Source organism: Oncorhynchus nerka, linkage group LG9a (genome assembly GCF_034236695.1).
Source record: "Oncorhynchus nerka isolate Pitt River linkage group LG9a, Oner_Uvic_2.0, whole genome shotgun sequence".
Classification (NCBI taxonomy): Eukaryota; Metazoa; Chordata; class Actinopteri; order Salmoniformes; family Salmonidae; genus Oncorhynchus; species Oncorhynchus nerka.
This window is the reverse complement of record NC_088404.1, coordinates 33,608,132-33,628,965: the sequence shown is the minus strand read 5'-3', so window position 1 is coordinate 33,628,965 and position 20,834 is coordinate 33,608,132. Positions and strand designations below refer to the sequence as shown.

General features: G+C 43.6%; 1 protein-coding gene across 3 annotated transcripts; it reads right to left on the bottom strand.

Annotated features, from left to right (window-relative positions):
• Positions 1–758: 758 nt before the first annotated feature.
• On the bottom strand, positions 759–20,605 carry LOC115134205 (inosine-5'-monophosphate dehydrogenase 1a). Of its 3 annotated transcripts, XM_029667947.2 has the most exons (16): positions 19,442–20,604; positions 14,740–14,838; positions 13,848–13,896; positions 13,089–13,190; positions 12,776–12,850; positions 12,379–12,585; positions 12,149–12,236; positions 11,853–12,052; positions 11,663–11,753; positions 11,413–11,508; positions 11,118–11,261; positions 10,832–10,976; positions 10,552–10,695; positions 10,360–10,443; positions 9,827–9,843; positions 759–9,605 (listed from the first exon to the last, which is right to left on the bottom strand). In XM_029667947.2, exons 1-16 carry the CDS (start codon positions 19,687–19,689, stop codon positions 9,505–9,507), a joined length of 1,890 nt encoding a protein of 629 aa, XP_029523807.1. In that variant the 5' UTR covers positions 19,690–20,604; the 3' UTR covers positions 759–9,504. The 3 variants fall into 3 exon arrangements, with proteins under 3 accessions (XP_029523807.1, XP_029523809.1, XP_029523808.1); XM_029667949.2 differs by lacking the exon at positions 9,827–9,843; XM_029667948.2 differs by lacking the exons at positions 759–9,605; positions 9,827–9,843 and adding an exon at positions 9,891–10,136 and having other exon boundaries at positions 19,442–20,605.
• Between the last annotated feature and the right edge of the window lie 229 nt (positions 20,606–20,834).

The window sequence follows — 20,834 nt, the reverse complement described above, 5'->3', positions numbered from 1 at the left end:
TATGGACTTGGTCTTTTACCAAATAGGGCTATCTTCTGTATACCACAACTGATTGGCTCAAACGCATTAAGAAGGAAAGACATTCCACAAATGTACTTTTAACAAGGCACACCTGTTAATTGAAAAGCATTCCAGGTTACTACCTCATGAAGATGGTTGAGTGAATGCCAAGAGTGTGCAAAGCTGTCATCGGAGAAAAGGTTGGCGAACACTTTTTTGGTTATTTCATAGTTATTTCGTAGTTTTGATGTCTTCACTATTATTCTACAATGAAAGAAAAACCCTTGAATGAGTAGGTGTGTACAAACTTTTCACTGGTACTGTAGGTGTTGAAAATTCAACATAGTTTGACGTTTTTTTCAGTAGTCAGCAGCAATAGTTAAAAATAGAAATAGTAATGAATTCACTGTCTGTTCATCTAGCTACCACAGATGTAAATCTGTAGTGTAAGCCTTGAGTGTGGTTTATGTTGCTATTAAACAGCTTAGGCTTGGGATAAGAATTAAAAATGGAGTGAGGAGAAAGGGGTGAAATAAGGAGAAAGAGAAAAAGGGAGAAAGGGAGAAAAGGAACGAGTGAGGGAGCAAGCATAACAAAGACCAAACTGTCCTCTGTTGGTGTGGAAAAAATATGCTGTCGCAATGTTAGTGATGACATTATGGGCAGCAACTGATGTAATGATGTCATGTAATGTCAATCAGCTCATTGATCATGATAGGCCTACACAACATACATACACCAAATAAAGAGATCAGTAGATTAGTCAAATTCTTTATTCTGGTGGTACAGCTTGAGTGAATTAAAAGCCAGAGATTGAGATCACCAGGATAGAACAAAATAAATAACTCTAATAAAACATCTGATCAGCTTTTGTGCAACTTTCAGCACCCAAGGTTCACTTCACACAAAGGTTAACACAACAGACAGAGTGGTTCTGCCGTTGCTGGTGGTTGACTAACAACTGATAGTGGTCTACTGTTATAAACTAGCTGCAGGTCTTCTACAGGAAGAAGATTTATGAAATGGAAGATGGATAAACAACATTTCTTCACTCACTGCCACCAGGTACAGATGTAGAATCTTCATTTGAGCCAGTTTGCTATAGCAGGAAAATAATCCTGCATCAACAGAAATGTTGAATTATTAAGTGGATCACTGGAGGTTGGTGTGGTAATGGCTGGAGCAGAATATGTGTGGAATGGTATCAAATATATCAAACATGGTTTCCATGTGTTTGATGCCATTCCTCCCCTCAGCAGCCTCCACTGATGTGGATTATAATTCAAATTTACATTTTTGAAGGGGTTGATACATTTTTTGTTGGGGCAAATCAAGTCTGACATTTTAAACTGGAAATTACAAAATTTAGAAGGCTTTTTCAAACTCAAATACACTACAAGCTTGCATTTCCTGCTGTGTAAGAACATTCTGAGCAACAAAATTGTGATCAAATTAAGATCCTACATCTGCAGTAGCAGTACATGCAGCCTGGTTAACAAGATAATTATAGAAAGACATCCAGGGGTGGTTTCCAGGACACACACTCTACATTGAGCATGATTAAGTCCATGCCTAGGCTTAGTCTGTGTTCAGGAAACCAGCCCTAGGTATATTACACGGTATACAGTATTATATTGTGGGCTACATATATATTCCTTTTCTCAAATCCACTAAAGTACTACAGTATATATTTACAAATACATCATATTATTAACAGTCTACTGATAAACTAAAGACTAGGCCAAAGTCACTGTACAAGTATGCTCTCATCAGATAACACATCACAAAACTTTACACAAAGACAAAACAGAATTTGGGTATCTACTTTCTATCTGTTTTGTTTGATTCCAAACTGATGAGAATCCAGTGTGAGCCTGATTACAGCAATATCCACAGTGTAGACCGGTGATGTAGTCAACACACTAAACCTCGAGTCAGAGTCGAGTCCAAAGTCCCTAGTGTTAAAGTCCTTTATACTTGAGTCAAGAGTTCCTTGGTAGTGCTAAAAGCTGTGGTACAACCATTTAAAAATCTAAATTCTGTTACATTGTTGCACATTGTAAAGATATCTACATAATACAGCACTCTAATATTTGCTGTTGTAGCTACTTTGTTAAATCATGCAACAAAGAGATTTTCTGACAACAAAATCACTACTGATCGAGTCTTCACTGGTCGAGTCCGAGTCAAGTCATAAGTCATGAAAATCGTGACTCGAGTCCAAGTCAAGTCCAAGTCCTGGGACCTTATTTATCAATATTGCGGTAGAAATTATTATAAAATACTACTTACGAAGGGAATTTAGAATGTTTAATAAGCTAAGTGTATGTCGCACGTCACTAATTCACAGGGGAGGCATTTTAACAAAAACATTTTTTATCAAAATGTGTTTTTTGGCAGAAATGCCTTCTGGAATATGTGAACTAGCCTAGCTACAAAGCAAACGGAAAAGACATGCTGCCGTGAAGTGTTTATCCATGTACACGGGTAAGAGTCTAGCTACATTTTCAGATATTATACATTTCTAATTTTGTCAGAAAGTCATTTTCATTGCAAGTTAAAGTGTACTGTTAGTTAGCTGGATCACTAGCTAACATAACGTGTATGATCTGTGTGGTAATATTATTAGGATCTTAGAAATCCATTTGCATTGCTAGTTGTAGCCCAATGTTAGCTAGCTAGCTTTGAACCTAGTTTGTTCGCTTTAGCTACCTGCATATTCATACTCTAGCATTTTATGCATAGTGACAAGCTATGACAATCCATTTGTACTGTAGCTATGGGTTGGGAATATAGTTTATTGTTTAGCCAGATAGCTACACGTCTAAACAAGACTCCACTTAGCAAGAGAATGATTACTTGACCCATCAAGCTAGCCAGGTGTGTCTGAGGTTGATTATGGCCATTTATTGTATTTCAGGAACATGTGTACATGTATAGACAATAGTGACCCATACACATAACTAGATGTGGTTGGGGGTGGTTGTAGCATTTCTTTCACATGACCCATCAATGTAGACAAGTGTCTGGGTAAGCATCATCTAATTATAAAATATTTTTATCTGGACACTTTCAAAGTCAGATTAGAATATAGGCCAAAGAGTAGATAAAGTGGAAATTGTAAAGAGATGGGTGGGGCTAAGACTTAAGAGGGTGTGAATGATGCGGAATGGGTGTAGACAAAGAGCTCTCCAGTAGGTCTACCATGTATCAAAACATCCAAGGGCCCTTTCCTCAAAAGTGGGGTTACATTTCAAAGCAGAATTACTTTCCCATTGTTCCTCAACTGCAGTGTATGGCTGATATACCCTTTAGTAGCTCTGAGTCTCTACTTTATTCCAATTTAAAAGTAAAAATATTTTTTTTATGTTGCTACTAGAACCGAATCAAGCCGGTGGTTCACATACGGTCAAAATAATCTCTTTAAAGCCTGTGGGGAATACACTAAGCCATACCATGAAATATAACCTACAACGGGCAAACAAAAAAAGCTACGAAAAAAATATAATTTTCTGAGACTGAAATAGAGGTGCCTAGTGTCAGAGATTGAGTACAATCAAAATGTTTTACTTTGCTCACTCAGTTGTGGTTACCTGTACAAATTAAAACATAGCTAAAAAGAGAGGACCATTAGGACAATTCAAGTCACTTTAGCAATGGCAAATATACTTCAAATGAGTAGCTAGACAACTCACTAATATGCCATCCATCCTCAACAGCACCCTCCTGTAGGCATATACAGTGCCTTGCAAAAGTATTCATCCCCCTTGGCATTTTTCCTATTTTGTTGCATTACAACCTGCAATTTAAATGGATATTTATTTGGATTTAATGTAATGGACATACACAAAATAGTTCAAATAGGTGAATAGAAATGGAAAAAATTACTTGTTTAAAAAAATTCAACAACAAAAAATACGGAAAAGTGGTGCGTGCCAAAGTTGTGGAGAACAAAGTTGTGGAGAAGTGCAGATCAGGGTTGGGTTATAAAAAAATATCAGAAACTTTGAACATCCCACGGAGCACCATTAAATCCATTATAAAAAAATGGAAAGAATATGGCACCACAACAAACCTGCCAAGAGAGTGCCGCCCACCAAAAAATACGGACCAGGCAAGGAGGGCATTAATCAGAGGCAACAAAGAGACAAAGAGACAAAGATAACTCTGAAGGAGCTCCACAGTGGAGATTGGAGTATCTGTCCATAGGACCACTTTAAGCCGTACACTCCACAGAGCTGGGCTTTACAGAAGAGTAGCCAGAAAAAAAGCCATTGCCTAAAGAAAAACTAGCAAACGCGTTTGGTGTTCGCCAAAAGGTATGTGGGAGACTCCCCAAACATATGGAAGAAGGTACTCTGGACAGATGAGACTAAAATTGAGCTTTTTGGCCATCAAGGAAAACGCTATTTCTGGCGCAAACCCAACACCTCTCATCACCCTGAGAACACCATCCATGAAAAATATCCACACAGCATGATGCTGCCACCACCATGCTTCACTGTGGGGATATTTTTCATCGTCAGGGACTGGGAGACTGGTCAGAATTGAAGGAATGATGGATGGCACTAAATACTGGGAAATTCTTGAGGGAAACCTGTCTTCCAGAGATTTGAGACTGGGACAGAGGTTCACCTTCCAGCAGGACAATGACCCTAAGCATACTACTAAAGTAACACTCAAATGGTTTAAGGGGAAACATTTACATGTCTTGGAATGGCCTAGTCAAAGCCCAGACCTCAATCCAATTGAGAATCTGTGGTATGACTTAAAGAATTCTGTACACCAGCAGAACCCATCAAACTTGAAGGAGCTGGAGCAGTTATGCCTTGAAGAATGGGCAAAAATCCCAGTGGCTAGATGCGCCAAGCTTGTAGAGACATACCCCAAGAGACTTGCAGCTGTAATTGCTGCAAAAGGTGGTTCTACAAAGTATTGACTTTTGGGGGGATGAATAGTTATGCATGCTCAAGTTCTGTTTGTTTCACAATAAAAAAAATATTTTGCATCTTCAAAGTGGTAGGCATGTTGTGTAAATCAAATGATACCAACCCCTAAAAATATATATTTTAAATCTAGGTTGTAAGGCAACACAATAGGAAAAATGCCAAGGGGGGTGAATACTTTCGCAAGCAACTGTGCCGTCTCTGTTCTGCAGAATGAACGAATTGAGCTTTCCACATGGCCACCTTGCCACCACATTCAACAACTTATTTTGCACATCACTTAACCTATCACCTGCAGATGAGTGGAAGCCTTTTCTGTTCACATGCTGGCTGAGGCTGCATAGTTTAACTCATTTTGGGATGGTTCTTTTATGGCGATGTGGGGGCCATCCATTACTCCGTTCATATTTGGGAACGCTGATGGCAAAGAAACCCCTATTGACTTCAACCTGTTGTGCGATGGTGTATGGACATTTTATGTAACTGGTCGTTTTGCTGATGACTGCATCCAAAAACTTAGGCTCATCAAGGGCTGTGAGATGCCGATCGGCAAGCTCACACTGAAAAGTTCCCGTTGGCAAAAACCAGAGGGTGGATAGCACTTGCATGTGCACCGGAATAGCATGTGTGTGTGCCTTTCTAAAGCAGGTCTTAAATAAAAATCCAATAAGATTGGTTTTGGGAAACGATATCTGATGAGCCAATCTGTACTTTCTGCAAAAAGTCCCACCGATCTCTAAAAATGCACTCTCTGCAAAATGCAGCGTGTGCCGAAAGAGCAAGCTCAGCTAACTCTCGTTTGATTTCCCATCTGTCTTTTATAGTATTTCACCTGCACCTGACTGTAGCCTACTTTATATGAATTATTATCATAAACAGATGCTCTGACATGGTCCAATTATACAGTACCAGTCAAAAGTTTGGACACCTACTCATTCAAGGGTTTTTCTTTATTTTGACTATTTTCTACATTGTTCAATAAGAGTGAAGACATCAAAACTATGAAATAACACATATGGAATCACATAGCAACCCAAAGTGTTAAACAAATCAAAAACATGTTATATTCTCCAAAGTAGCCACCCTTTGCACTGATGACAGCTTTGCACACACTTGGCATTCTCTCAACCAGCATCATGAGGAATGCTTTTCCAACAGTCTTGAAGGAGTTTCCACATATGCTGAGCACTTGTTGGCTGCTTTTTCTTCACTCTGCTGTCCAACTCATCCCAAACCATCTCAATTTGTTTGAGGTTGGTGATTGTGGAGGCCAGGTCATCTGATGCAGCACTCTATCACTCTCCTTGATCTAAATTTTTTTTATTTATTTTATTTTACCTTTATTTTACTAGGCAAGTCAGTTATTAAGAACAAATTCTTATTTTCAATGACGGCCTAGTGGGTTAACTGTCTGTTCAGGGTGTGTTTGGGTCATTGTCCTGTTGAAAAACAAATGATAGTCCCACTAAGTCCAAACCAGATGGGATGGCGTATCATTGCAGAATGTGGTATCCATATTGGTTTTAAAAAATCAGTGTAACCAGCAAAGCACCCCCACACCACCTCCTCCATGCTTCACAGTGGGAACCACACACGTGGAGATCATCCGTTCACCTACTCTGTGTCTCACAAAGACACAGCGGTTGGAAGCAAACATCTCACATTTGGACTCATCAGACCAAAGGACAGATTTCTACCGGGCTAATGTGCATTGCTCGTGTTTCTTGGCCCAAGCAAGTCTCTTCTTCATATTGGGGTCCTTTACTAGTGATTTCTTTGCAGCAATTTGACCATGGTGACCTGATTCACGCAGTTTCCTCTGAACAGTTGATGTTGAGATGTGTCTGTTACTTGAGCTCTGTGAAGCATTGATTTGGGCTGCAATCTGAGTTGCAGTTAACTCTAATGAACTTGTCCTTGTCTCTCCTGCAGAAGTAACTGCAGCAGAGGTCTTCCTTTCCTGTGGCGGTCCTCATGAAATCCAGTTTCATCATAGTGCTTGATGGTTTTTGCGATTGCCCAATTTTCCATATTGACAGACCATCGTGTCTTAAAGTAATGAAAGGCTGTTTCCCTTTGTTATTTTAGCTGTTCTTGCCCTAATATGTACTTGGTCTTTTACCAAATAGGGCATCTTCTGTATACCACCCCTACCTTGTCACAACACAACAGACTGTCTCAAATGCATTAAGGAAAGAAATTACACAAATTAACAAGGCCCACCCGTTAATTGAAATTCATTCCAGGTCACTACCTCATGAAGCTGGTTGAGAGAATGCCAACAGTGTGCAAAGCTGTCATCAGTGCAAAGGGTGGCTACCTTGAAGAATATAAAATGTATTTTGATTTGTTTAACACTTTTTTGCTTACTACATGATTCCATATGTGTTATTTCATAGTTCTGATGTCTTTACTGTTATTCTTCAATGTAGAAAATTGTACAAATAAAGATTCACAATGGAATACAATTAAATCGAAGAATGATTTAATTATTACTCAACACACAATTTCACACATTTTCAACATACAGAATATTTTCCCCATTCTATGCTTGACAAGCAGTTCCCTTATTCCGCCACTTTGCACTGTGCCTATGCATTGTTATGGCTGTGCATAAATGTATGCACACTCTCAAGCAAAGTTCATAGTGATAAATCTCACACTTTGCATGGAAATCATCCCACACATTGTTTACCCACAGATTTGATAAAATGAGCCCCCCGGACTCTAGTACTACAACACTGGTATAGCCTCCATGTGCAGTCTTAAGGCGCTGTGGTTATCCCTGATTTAAGGCTAGCGCATACCTTATAGCTTATCCTAGCTTTGGTCCTCTCTACAGTAGAGCCACAAGACAGACCTCTAGGCTATTCCATACAGTAAAAAACAATACTGTATCTCCAAACCAGTGGAGGCTGCTGAGGGGAGGACTGCTCATAATAATGACTGGAACAGAGCGAATAGAATCAAACACATGGAAACCATGTTTGATGTATTTGATACCATTCCGCTCCAGCCATTGCCAAGAGGCCGTCCTCCCCAAGCAAGGTGCCAACTGTGCTCCAAACACATCTGAGACCTAGGACCATGATCAACCAGAACTGGTTTAAAGAGTTACAGGGTACATAAAACAAGGATTATTATGTTCAAACAGTCTCTCCCAGGACACAGTAGTCACAGTTCTACATTAGCTACGTACATATAAAAAATGGTCAAAGACTCCAGCCACCCTAGTCATAGACTGTTCTCTCTACCGGAGCGCCAAGTCTAGGTCCAAGAGGCTTCTAAACAGCTTCTACCCCCAAGCCAGAAGACTCCTGAACATCTAGTCAAATGGCAACCCAGACTATTTGCATTCCCCCCTCCACACAACTGCCACTCTCTGTTGTCATCTATGCATAGTCACTTTAATTAACTCTACCTACATGTACACACTACCTCAACTAACCGGTGCTCCTGCACATTGACTCTGTACCGACACCCCCCTGTATATATTGTTATTTTTAATTCTGCTCGTTAATTACTTGTTACTTTTATCTCTTATCCGTACTTTTTGAAACTGTACTGTTGGTTAGGGGCTCATATGTAAGCATTTCACTGTAATACCTGTTGTATTTGGCGCATGTGACTAATACAATTTGATTTGATTTATACAGCCCGATGGCTCTGTGCCATAACCCAATACATCTGACCATTGAAGCTTAGTCCCTAGTCCCTGTGGTTTATGTCATAACATCAATTAAGTCATAGGTCAGAGGTGACTCTTTGGTCTCTCAAAAGCGCCTTACACAACACAGAGAAAGAGTAGGTAGAGGTAGACAAGAGGAGAGGTTGAGTAGTGGTTGTAGGTAGGTCAGATGTGGTAACTTGGGTGGAGGTTGAGTAATGGTTGTAGGTAGGTCAGATGTGGTAACTTGGGTGGAGGTTGAGTAGTGGTTGTAGGTAGGTCACATGTGGTAACTTGGGTGGAGGTTGAGTAGTGGTTGTAGGTAGGTCAGATGTGGTAACATGGGTGGAGGTTGAGTAGTGGTTGTAGGTAGGTCAGATGTGGTAAATTGGGTGGAGGTTGAGTAATGGTTGTAGGTAGGTCAGATGTGATAACTTGGGTGGAGGTTGAGTAATGGTTGTAGGTAGGTCAGATGTGGTAACTTGGGTGGAGGTTGAGTAGTGTTTGTAGGTAGGTCAGATGTGGTAACATGGGTGGAGGTTGAGTAGTGGTTGTAGGTAGGTCAGATGTGGTAACTTGGGTGGAGGTTGAGTAATGGTTGTAGGTAGGTCAGATGTGGTAACTTGGGTGGAGGTTGAGTAGTGTTTGTAGGTAGGTCAGATGTGGTAACATGGGTGGAGGTTGAGTAGTGGTTGTAGGTAGGTCAGATGTGGTAACTTGGGTGGAGGTTGAGTAATGGTTGTAGGTAGGTCAGATGTGATAACTTGGGTGGAGGTTGAGTAATGGTTGTAGGTAGGTCAGATGTGATAACTTGGGTGGAGGTTGAGTAATGGTTGTAGGTAGGTCAGATGTGGTAACTTGGGTGGAGGTTGAGTAATGGTTGTAGGTAGGTCAGATGTATCCGTTGTGCCTGGTGGCTGCTGGTGAGGGTACACTGGGTGCTGCTCGTGAGCTCACTCTCCCTCCTCCCTCAGTATAGCCGCTTCTCATAACTACAGGAAGACAACACACAGAGACAACTGTCAGGAATACAAGTCAAGCTTAATTGAAACTCATATTACACTACATAAACTACATTGAGGGTTTTAAGAAATTGGTAGGGCTTTAAAAAAAGTAATGACCTTGATTTTTGGGTCTTCCTGAAAACAAAAAGGGACCAACAGAGAAAATTGCAGTAGGAAAAGAGTTGTGAGCACAGGGAGAATGTACTTACATGGCACAAAAGAATATCTATGATGAGAGCATGAGTCAGAGAAAGAGAGAAGACAGATATTGAGATGTTTTGCTTGCTTCAGTGCTACTGTTTAGCTCAGGGGTAGGCAATTCTATCCACAAATGGTCAGAGTAGGTGCAGGATTCTGCTCCAGCTAAAGCCGTGACACATCCACAACAATAAATCAACCAATCATAGTCAAAAGTGAATTACTTGCATCTGCTGTTACTGCTTTGGCTGGAGCGAAAGCCTGCACCCACAATGGACCTCGTATGGTATAACTGCCAATCCCCGGTTTAAGTAGCAACTCCTAAACAACATATAGTAAAGGAGATATGGACGCCACTGGTGAGAACAAACACACCCACTCACACACTACCACCCAGGCCAGAGATAAAGGACATCGGACACAGAACATGGGACATAACAGGACAGGTTAGTCGATCACAGAGGAGAGTAAGCACAGGATCTACAACGAATACCACAGGACAGGATGTGTAAACGATGCGAGAGCCAGGCAGGGGCAGACTTACGAGTGGAGCCCGTGTACTCCCCCCTCAACCTGAGCTGACATGGTCCTCTTCTCAAACTTCAGCTCCCCAGAGTACATCATGGACCTGGAATAACATACAACAATACAATTATATCACAACAATGGAACAGAGAGACACAGATCATATCAAAGTGGAATACAATAACACTATCTAACATCTGTTCAGACTTACCGCAGTATGCAGAGGCTCTTGGCTCCGATGTCTTGGCAGCCATGTTGTATGCCAGCGATGAGGTAGGGGGCAAACTTATGGATAGAACCTTTATCCTGAACCGACCCTGACACACCCTGAGCCACCTTCACCTTGTCCCCCTCACTGTCGAGATAAACACACAATCACAGTATCCCTATCACTGCAAATAGACAACACACACACACCTTCTCCTCCTCACACCTCTGGCCTTTGCCCTATTACTGGAAATACACAAGACACACCGTGTCTCTCTCTCTACCTGAAGTAGCGTTTCTGGCTGCTGCTGTTCTTCTCCATGGCGTCCAGGGAGCCCATCCCGCGGTACTTCTTCAGCCGCACGCCATCTGAGAAGAAATACTCCCCCGGGGCCTCTGTGGTTGCTGCGAGCAATGACCCCATCATCACTGAAGGCATAGAAGTCAGAGGTGGAAGGAGGTGTAAGTTAGACCATTGATAGTATGGTGTACATTTTCCTGTTTGTGGGAAAAGGCTAATTATAATGCTCAGTGGGTTCAACACACACACACACACACACAAATACACACCTGTGGATGCCCCAAGAGCGAGAGCTTTTACCACATGTCCAACGGTCTGGATGCCTCCGTCTGCAATGACGGGCACACCGAAGCGCCTGGCGTACTCTGCCACCTTGTACACTGATGTGCCCTGGGGACGCCCACACGCCATCACTGGCACACAATACAAACATAACACAAAGCAACATGTCAGCAACGTGTCAGCAATTTGACAACAAATTGTTTGTCTTTTTAACTAAACATTTGTACAAACTGTACACTCTCCTCCCTCCTCATTTGCTGTTCCTCCCCGGTCTCTCGTTACCTTCCTGGGTGATGCAGATGGAGCCGCAGCCCATCCCCACCCTCAGAGCGTCCACACCCGCATCGATCAGATTCTTAGCCTGGGCTGCAGTCACCACTACACACACACACACACACACACACACACAGAGAGACAGAGATACAGATATACACATAGAGAATGTAAATTGAGAATGGGGAAGAAAGAAAGAAAGAAAATGTGTGAGATTAAAATGAAAGAGACATTGCTAGAGAAGGTAGAGGAGACTCACCGTTTCCTCCCACCACCTGTAGTTCAGGGTATTTCTGTTTGATGTAGTTGATCATGTTGATCTGATAGACAGAGTTCCCCTGGGAGGAGTCCTACATGGTAAACAGACAGGGGTTAGAGAGGAGCGGAACTCAAAGATAAGACAAGTAACCAAAAATACAATATAAACAACTCAACTTCCCCAGACCCACCAGCACTACCACGTCAACCCCAGCCTGCATCAGCAGGTCCAGTCTGCATTTGTCCTCCTCTCTGGTTCCGATGGCCGCTCCACACAGCAGCTGTTTCCTGGAGTCTTTAGAGGCAAGTGGGTAGTCTCGGTTCTTCTTCAAGTCTGTCCTGGCGATGATGGCAACTAGCTCATCACTGTCATTCACTATGGGCAGTTTACCTGAGAGAGACAGAAGTTCCAAACAAAGATTGATATTTTGCCATGTCCTCTCTAAAGTGTCACTACAGGAAATGTTGTGTCACTACCATACAGTACCTTTCTTGCTGCGCTGCAGGATGTCGTTGGCCTCTTTCAGTGTGACGCCAGCTGGTGCAACCACTAAATCTTCCCTCTTTGTCATAGCCTGCAAGAATCAGCCATTCATGTAAACCTCACAGGAATAGTATTCAATTATACAAGAAATAGACTCATCCAGTTTACAATGTGTTTTGATAGTATATTGTCAATATTGGACGTGTACAAACAAACATGTCATCCTCACACACCTCTTCCAGGGGTCTGTCATGGTCTTTCTCTGAGAGGAAGTCAATGTCTCGGGAGGTGACGATGCCCACCAGCTTGCTGCCCATCTTGCCCGTCTCGGTGACAGGGATGCCAGAGAAGCCGTGGCGGACCTTTGCTTCAAATACGTCTCCCACTGTGTGGCGAGGACTCATCACCACTGGGTCTGTGATGAAACCCTGCTCAAATTTCTGACCACAAATAAAAAAACATCATTCAGCGAATGTACATTTGTATTTATTAAAACAGCAAGTTTAAGTGTATTCATGTACTGTTACATTGTCAAATGACGTTGTGACATGAGACTTTATACTGTTGATGTAACGATCTATCAATATACTGTATATCGTCATGTTGTCCCACCGCTAGCCACCATCTTACCTTAACCAAGCGGACCTCGTTGGCCTGGAACTCTGGAGTACAGTTATGGTGCATGATCCCGATCCCGCCCATGAGCTATAACAAACAGAGCACTGACCAATCAGGGTTTGCCGAACAATCCAATCAGACTTCAATATGTGTCAACCAGAGTCCATGTATTACAAGACATATTTTATTTTTATTTATGGAAATAGATAAAAACTCATTACCACAATCAAAAATACCACTAGTAAATTAAGTTTTATAACAGATTTGTGGTCTTGTCTTATTGCTGTTGGCTGGCTGAGGAGATGAGGAGTGGCTCTATACTCACAGCCATAGCAATGGCCATGGAGGACTCAGTGACTGTATCCATGGGAGATGAGATGATAGGAGTCTTCAAGGTGATCTTCCTGGTCAGAGCTGAGGTCAGGTCCTAGAAACAGGAAGTAGAGGAGGAAATAGATCATTATCACATTACAGTGATCTGAGAAGAAAAACTTAACTACATAAATAATGACACCCTGTCACCAAATACCTGTGACTGGAAGGAAAGACCAATCTGAACATGCAACACCCCCTCATTGCCATTAGGTGGCAGCATGGACATCAGCTGTCCCTGCTCGGTCCTGTATGTACAGTCATGTACAACAGGAGACATACCCTTCTGCCAGTAGAGAATAAACAAGCTAAAAACACCAGAACCTGTAGCCTACTAAAGCAATTACCCCGGGCATGACTCTGACTCTCAGCCATGAGGGACTGGTGTTGCTATTCTCAGTGTTGTTGTGGAGTGAAGTGGTCTGGCTGGCTATGTAACAGCCGAGAGTGCGTGTGGGTGTGTGTACACACGTTATTCAACAGAGAGGAACATAAAGCAGCCTCCTGTTCTCCTCAGGGAGGAAGAGAGGACCACATGAGAGGAGTGGCTGCACACACACACAGGGCTATACTGGGCTGTGTATGTATGGGTACGACATCATATGCCAGAAAACAGCAATGGAGTTGACTAAAGCAGTAGCATGGCTATGATACTGTAGCTTCTGTTGTTAATTAGCAAATAAAAGGTTAAGCAAACACACTGGATACTCACCACTTCATCAGAAATAAAGTCTATGAAACCAGGCAGAATCAGGAAATCACTGAGAGGGACAAAAAACAAATTAACAGAGAGAATATTGTGTGGTCTACGAATACTGACATATCATGTTGTCCTGAAAGGTGGATGGATACACATCATTCTGCCAAACAGTGAGGGAACTGTTGTGTGAACACTTCCCACGCCTTGCGTCCCAGCACCAGTCCCTTGACCCCTGCCCAGCACAGAGTCACATCCCTATACCCTCAACCACTTTGCATATCACACACTCTCACACAGACTGGAAATAAAGCCTTTTTCTAATCCTCCCACTGTACTGGATGTGAGGATATTATGTTCTCTCTGTGTAAATCTCCATTAGTACTGATAACACAAGCCTAATATACTCATTCTAATTTGAAAATAAAATATTCCTCTTATGTAAGGCTGCATAATGATGATTATTCTACTGGTCTGGTCTCACCATATCATCACAGCAGTCAATGAATGTTTTTACTCTGTCAGTATCACACTAACACTTATAACGTCTTACTGAACGAAAGGTCGAAGTGGGTCTCTGCTGAGAGAGGATTTGTTATATCTATGATACATTAGTGTGGTCATTAAGATAATACACCAGCCATATCCGTACATATTCAGCCATCTATGAAATGTTTCAAATTTAGGTGGAGGAGCACATGTCTACTAGTATCAGAACTAGGCCTACTACATATCATACTAATTTGAGTGTCCCGGATGTACTGTAAGTTTACTATGCTGATCTATGAGACCAGGCTGAGTCACTCTCTGTCATACACTTTCAATTGGAAACATTTCAAGAATTTCAATCAAGATCATTGGAAATGCTCCTCTCTAAGTCTGGTAGAATGTATAAAAAAAATCTTACTTATATGTGAGTCCATCCCCGATAGAGAAGAGCTGCTGAGCCGTCAGTCCATCTTCAGGAACGTACCCTGTCCCTCCACTGATCAGGTAGTCGGCCATGCTGGAACACACACACACGCAGTATATATACAGTACATGTGTGTATATATAAACTCAGCAAAAAAAGAAACGTCCTCTCACTGTCAACTGCGTTTATTTTCAGAAAACTTAACATGTGTAAATATTTGTATGAACATAAGATTCAACAACTGACACATAAATTGAACAAGTTCCACAGACATGTGACAAACAGAAATGGAATAATGTGTCCCTGAACAAAGGAGGGGGGTCAAAATTAATAGTCAGTATCTGGTGTGGCCACCAGCTGCATTAAGTACTGCAGTGCATCTCCTCCTCATGGACTGCACCAGATTTGCCAGTTCTTGCTGTGAGATGTTACCCCACTCTTCCACCAAGGAACCTGCAAGTTTGCGGACATTTCTGGGGGTAATGGCCCTAGCCCTCACCCTCTGATCCAACAGGTCCCAGACATGCTCAATGGGATTGAGATCCGGGCTCTTCGCTGGCCATGGCAGAACACTGACATTCCTGTCTTGCTGGAAATCACGCACAGAACGAGCAGTATGGCTGGTGGCATTGTCATGCTGGAGGGTCATGTCAGGATGAGCCTGCAGGAAGGGTACCACATGAGGGAGGATGTCTTGCCTGTAACGCACAGCGTTGAGATTGCCAGCAATGACAACAAGCTCAGACCGAGGATGCTGTGACACACCGCCCCAGACCATGACGGACCCTCCACCTCCAAATCGATTTTTCTCCAGAGTACAGGCCTCGGTGTAACGCTCATTCCTTCGATGATAAATGATCTGACCATCACCCCTGATGAGACAAAAGCGTGACTCGTCAGTGAAGAGCACTTTTTGCCAGTCCTGTCTGGTCCAGCGACGGTGGGTTTGTGTCCATAGGCGACGTTGTTGCCGGTGATGTCTGCCTTACAACAGGCCTACAAGCCCTCAGTTCAGCCTCTCTCAGCCTATTGCGGACAGTCTGAGCACTGATGCAGGGATTGTGCGTTCCTGGTGTAACTCGGGCAGTTGTTGTTGCCATCCTGTACCTGTCCCGCAGGTGTGTGATATTCAGATGTACCGAAGCTGTGCAGGTGTTGTTGCGCATAGTCTGCCACTGCGAGGACGATCAGCTGTCCGTCCTGTCTCCCTATAGCGCTCTTATGCGTCTCACAGTACGGACATTGCCATTTATTGCCCTGGTCACATCTGCAGTCCTCATGCCTCCTTGCAGCATGCCTAAGGCACATTCACGCAGATGAGCAGGGACCCTGGGGATCTTTCTTTTGGTGTTTTTCAGTAGAGTCAGTAGAAAGGCCTCTTTAGTGTCCTAAGTTTTCATAACTGTGACCTTAATTGCCTACCGTCTGTAAGCTGTTAGTGTCTTAACAATCGTTCCACAGGTGCATGTTCATTCATTATTTATGGTTCATTGAACAAGCATGGGAAACAGTGTTTAAACCCTTTACAATGAAGATCTGTGAAGTTATTTGCATTTTTACGAATTATCTTTGAAAGACAGGGTCCTGAAAAAGGGACGTTTCTTTTTTTGCTGAGTTTATATATCACACACAGTGAATTCAGGAAGTATTCAGACACCTTGACTTTTTCCGTATTTTGTTACCTAAAATTGATGAAATAGTTTTTTTTCACCTCAATCTACACACAATACCCCATAATGACAAAGCAAAAACATTTTTAGAAATGATTGCCCTTTTTTTTTTAATGAAATCACATTTACATAAGTATTTACTCAGTACTTTGTTGAAGCACCTTTGGCAGCAATTACAGCCTCGAGTCTTCTTGGGTATGACGCTACAAGTTTGGCACACCTGTATTTGGAGAGTTTCTCCTATTCTTCTCTGCAGACCCACTCAAGCTCTGTAAGTTTGGATGAGGATTGCCGCTGCACAACTATTTTCAAGTCTCTCCAGATGTTTGATCGGGTTCAAGTCCGGGCTCTGGCTGGGCTACTCAAGGACATTCAGAGACTTGTCCCGAAGCCACTCCTGCGTTGTCTTAGCTGTGTGTTTTGGGTCGTTGTCCTGTTGGAAGGTAAACCTTCATCCCAGTCAGAGGTCCTGAGCAGGTTTTTCACCACTTTGCTCCTTTCATCTTTCCCTCGATACTGACTAGTCTGCCAGTCTGCAACTGACACCTCCCTCTGCAACTGGATCCTGGACTTCCTGACGGGCCGCCCCCAGGTGGTGAGGGTAGGTAGCAACACATCTGCCATGCTGATCCTCAACACTGGAGCTCCCCATGGGTGCATGCTCAGTCCCCTCCTGTGCTCCCTGTTCACCCACGACTGCATGGCCAGGCACGACTCCAACACCTTTATTAAGTTTGCTGACGACGCAACAGAAAAGGCTTCTCAACAGTTTTTACCCACACGCCATAAGACTCCTGAACAGGTAACCAAATGGTTACCCGGACTATTTGCATTGTGGGCCCCGCTCCCCAAACCCTATTTTACACTGCTGCTACTCTCTGTTTATCATATATGCATAGTCACTTTAACTATACATTCATGTACATACTACCTCAATTGGCCCGAACAACCAGTGCTCCCGCACATTGGCTAAACGGGCTATCTGCATTGTGCATAGTCACTTTAACCATACCCACATGTACATACTACCTCAATAAGCCTGACTAACCGGTGTCTGTATATAGCCTTGCTACTGTTATTTTCAAATGTCTTTGTACTGTTGTTCTTTTTCTTCACTTACCTACACACACACACCTTTTTTTTCGCAATATTGGTTAGAGCCTGTAAGTAAGAATTTCACTGTAAGGGCTACACCTGTTGTATTCGGCGCAAGTGACAAGTAAACTTTGATTTGAAAAACATCACCACAGCATGATGCTGCCACCACCATGCGTCACTGTAGGGATGGTGCCAGGCTTCCTTCAGATGTGACGCTTGGCATTCAGACCAAAGAGTTCAATCTTGGTTTCATCAGACCAGAGAACCTTGTTTCTCATGGTCTGAGAGTCCTTTAGGTGCCTTTTGGCAAACTCCAAGCGGGCTGTCATGTGCCTTTTACTGAGGAGTGGCTTCCGTCTGGCCACTCTACTATAAAGTCCTGATTGGTGGAGTGCTGCAGAGAGGGTTGAGCTTCTGGAAGGTTCTACCATCTCCACAGAGGACTTCTGGAGCCCTGTCAGAGTGACCATCAGGTCCTTGGTCACCTCCCTGACTAAGGCCCCTCTCTTCCCGATTGCTCAGTTTTGCCGGGCGACCAGCTATATAAAGAGTCTTGGTGGTTCCAAACTTCTTCCATTTAAGAATGATGGAGGTCACTGTGTTCTTGGGGACCATAATTTTTTTGGTACTCCTCCCCAAACAATCAGAAAGGGGATTCATCAGAGAAAATTACTTTACCCCAGTCCTCAGCAGTCTAATCCCTGTACCTTTTGCATAATATCAGTCTGTCCCTGATGTTTTTCCTGGAGAGAAGTGGCTTCTTTGCTGCCCTTCTTGACACCAGGCCATCCTCCAAAAGTCTTCACCTCACTGTGCGTGCAGATGCACTCACACCTGCCTGCTGCCATTCCTGAGCAAGCTCTCTACTGGTGGTGCCCCGATCCCGCAGCGGAATCAACTTTAGGAGACGGTTCTGGCGCTTGCTGGACTTTCTTGGGTGCCCTGAAGCCTTCTTCACAGCAATTGATCCGCTCTCCTTGAAGTTCTTGATGATCAGATAAATGGTTGATTTAGGTGCAATCTTACTGGCAGCAATATCCTTGCCTGTGAAGCCCCTTTTGTGTAAAGTAATGACGACGGCACGTGTTTCCTTGCAGGTAACCATCACCCTCCTTTTGAAGCTTCCAGTCTGTTATTCGAACTCAATCAGCATGACAGAGTGATCTCCAGCCTTGTCCTCGTCAACACTCACTCTTGTGTTAACAAGAGAATCACTGACATGATGTCAGCTGGTCTTTTTGTGGCAGAGCTGAAATGCAGTGGAAATGTTTTGGGGGGATTCAGTTCATTTGCATGGCAAAGAGGGACTTTGCAATTAATTGCAATTCATCTGATCACTCTTCATAACATTCTGGAGTATATGCAAATTGCCATCACACAAACTGAGGCAGCAGACTTTGTGAAAATGTATATTTGTGTCATTCTCAAAACTTTTGTCCATGACTGTACTGTACGTAGTTGTCTTTCTACAGCCCCTAATGATATGAATGGATAGGGGATAACATCAAAACAACACTAATTTACCTTCAGTGTGGTTGTTTACCTTTCAATTAGATAAATAGCTTGGCTCTGTAATCTGGAAATGTTGATGAACCTACAGACTCTATAACCCTGTCAACGGAAAGTCTTTCACTCTGTGTGACGGTCAAGCAGCAGGTAAGAGGCTTTAGTTACGTCACTGTCTCCTGATAGCAGATAACTGGGATTTATAAAGCTCACTGACAACGTCAATGACAATGTTTGGTAGTTCATTAATGTAGATGAAAGCCAGTAATTCACTAGGCCAGTGGGGTCTGGCACCTGGGACCAAGCTAGGGCCTAGTTGTTGAATGATGGTTAGAGCAATTGGAGTTTAGATGATGACGAATGGTATAGGCGGACTAGTTTTGTTTGTTACCTGTGTGTGTGCGCGTGTGTTTCTGGCTCACCTTTCAGGTTCGTATCCGGCTTGGATGCGTGTGGCATTGTATCTCTGCGCGGCCGTCTCGTGCCCGTGGCCGTGAGGGTTGGTGTGCGTGTAGGCTCCACGAGGGTTGGAGTTGGGGTGTGTGTGTTCCCCTTCACGGGGCGAGAGGCGCGGCCTGGCAGGCTCAGTGTCACCAACTATACGGCGGTAGTCGATCTGGTAGGTGTCTTGCTCAAGCTCACCAAACCGGTCGTAGCCTTGACCCTCCATCTCTGAGAAATCCAGGGCTAAGGCCTCCACGGTCGTCGTCTCTCACACACAGACCTGACTGACTCCTTTCGCACACACACAGACCTGACTGACCCCTTTCACACACACACACAGACCTGACTGACCCCTTTCACACACACACACTCATGCACACAACCTGACTTACCTCTCACACACATACACAACCAATGTCTCTGACACACTTGAGGCCTCTATCAAGTATCACATGCACATTCAATGCCTTACAATTACAATGCCTCATTCACACACACCTGGCATATCACGGACACCTGCACACCCAACGCCACTAGAACAGACTTCCCCAGAGTGTGTTCTTTCTCTAACACACTGCTTACATGAGTGGTCTGTGTCCATTCACTGCCACAGTCGTTATCAGAAACACACAGACACACCGTCTCACAACTGTGTCAATTAAATAGCCCTCCTCTAAATCCTCCTGTCTCTGTCTTTGGGGTGTTCTCCTGTCTCTCTGCAGATACAGTCTATGGGAGATAAGGCCTAAAAGTGGGAGCTCTGGTGGTCCTGAGACTGATGTACAGAAAGATGGAGAACTACCTCTCTCTTCGTTAGACAGAAGTAGGGAGGGTGGGTCACGCTGCAGGCTCAGGAGTCCTCTGAGGAGGATACAGTTGCAGTGAGCTGAAATCCTAGGTCCTGGGTGAGGCTGAGTGAGTGTCCCCTGGATGTCCTCCGGTCAGGCAGGGTGGTGAGTCCCAAAGGGGAGAGGGAGCTGGGAGGGTAGATCAGCCCCCCTAAGGCCTGGAGAGCTTTGGAAGCTGAGCTAGTGGAAATGTGAGAGCAGTTTGTTCCTGAGGCTACCAGCCTATTTTTCCTCCTCTCCTGGCTTAGCTCTGTTTGTGACAGTTGTAGACGTCAGTCCTACAAAGAGGATTGGAGGAATTAAAGCAGGAGGGGCAACTGGCTGGAGGGAGTGAGAGTTCAGTGATAGAGAAGGGGTGGAGGGAAGGGTTGGGGGTGGAGAGCTGTAAAACATACTTTCCCAGTATCTCCATGGTGAGGGGTGTGTGTTATCAGTCTCAGACTGTATTTTGTAGGCAGGTTACCTAAATGTAACTCTGTGCTCTGCTGAAACCATTGACTGAGGGGAGAGTGACTGGGTTGCT

Excerpts from the sequence above, each read along its gene's own strand:
- LOC115134205 (XM_029667947.2), bottom strand. The coding sequence starts at position 19,689 with ATGGAGGGTCAAGGCTACGACCGGTTTGGTGAGCTTGAGCAAGACACC. Across the intron at positions 13,191-13,847 it reads ACTTTATTTCTGATGAAGTG|GACCTGACCTCAGCTCTGAC; the intron begins GTGAGTATCCAG and ends TCCTGTTTCTAG. Across the intron at positions 12,237-12,378 it reads ATGACAGACCCCTGGAAGAG|GCTATGACAAAGAGGGAAGA; the intron begins GTGTGTGAGGAT and ends TGATTCTTGCAG.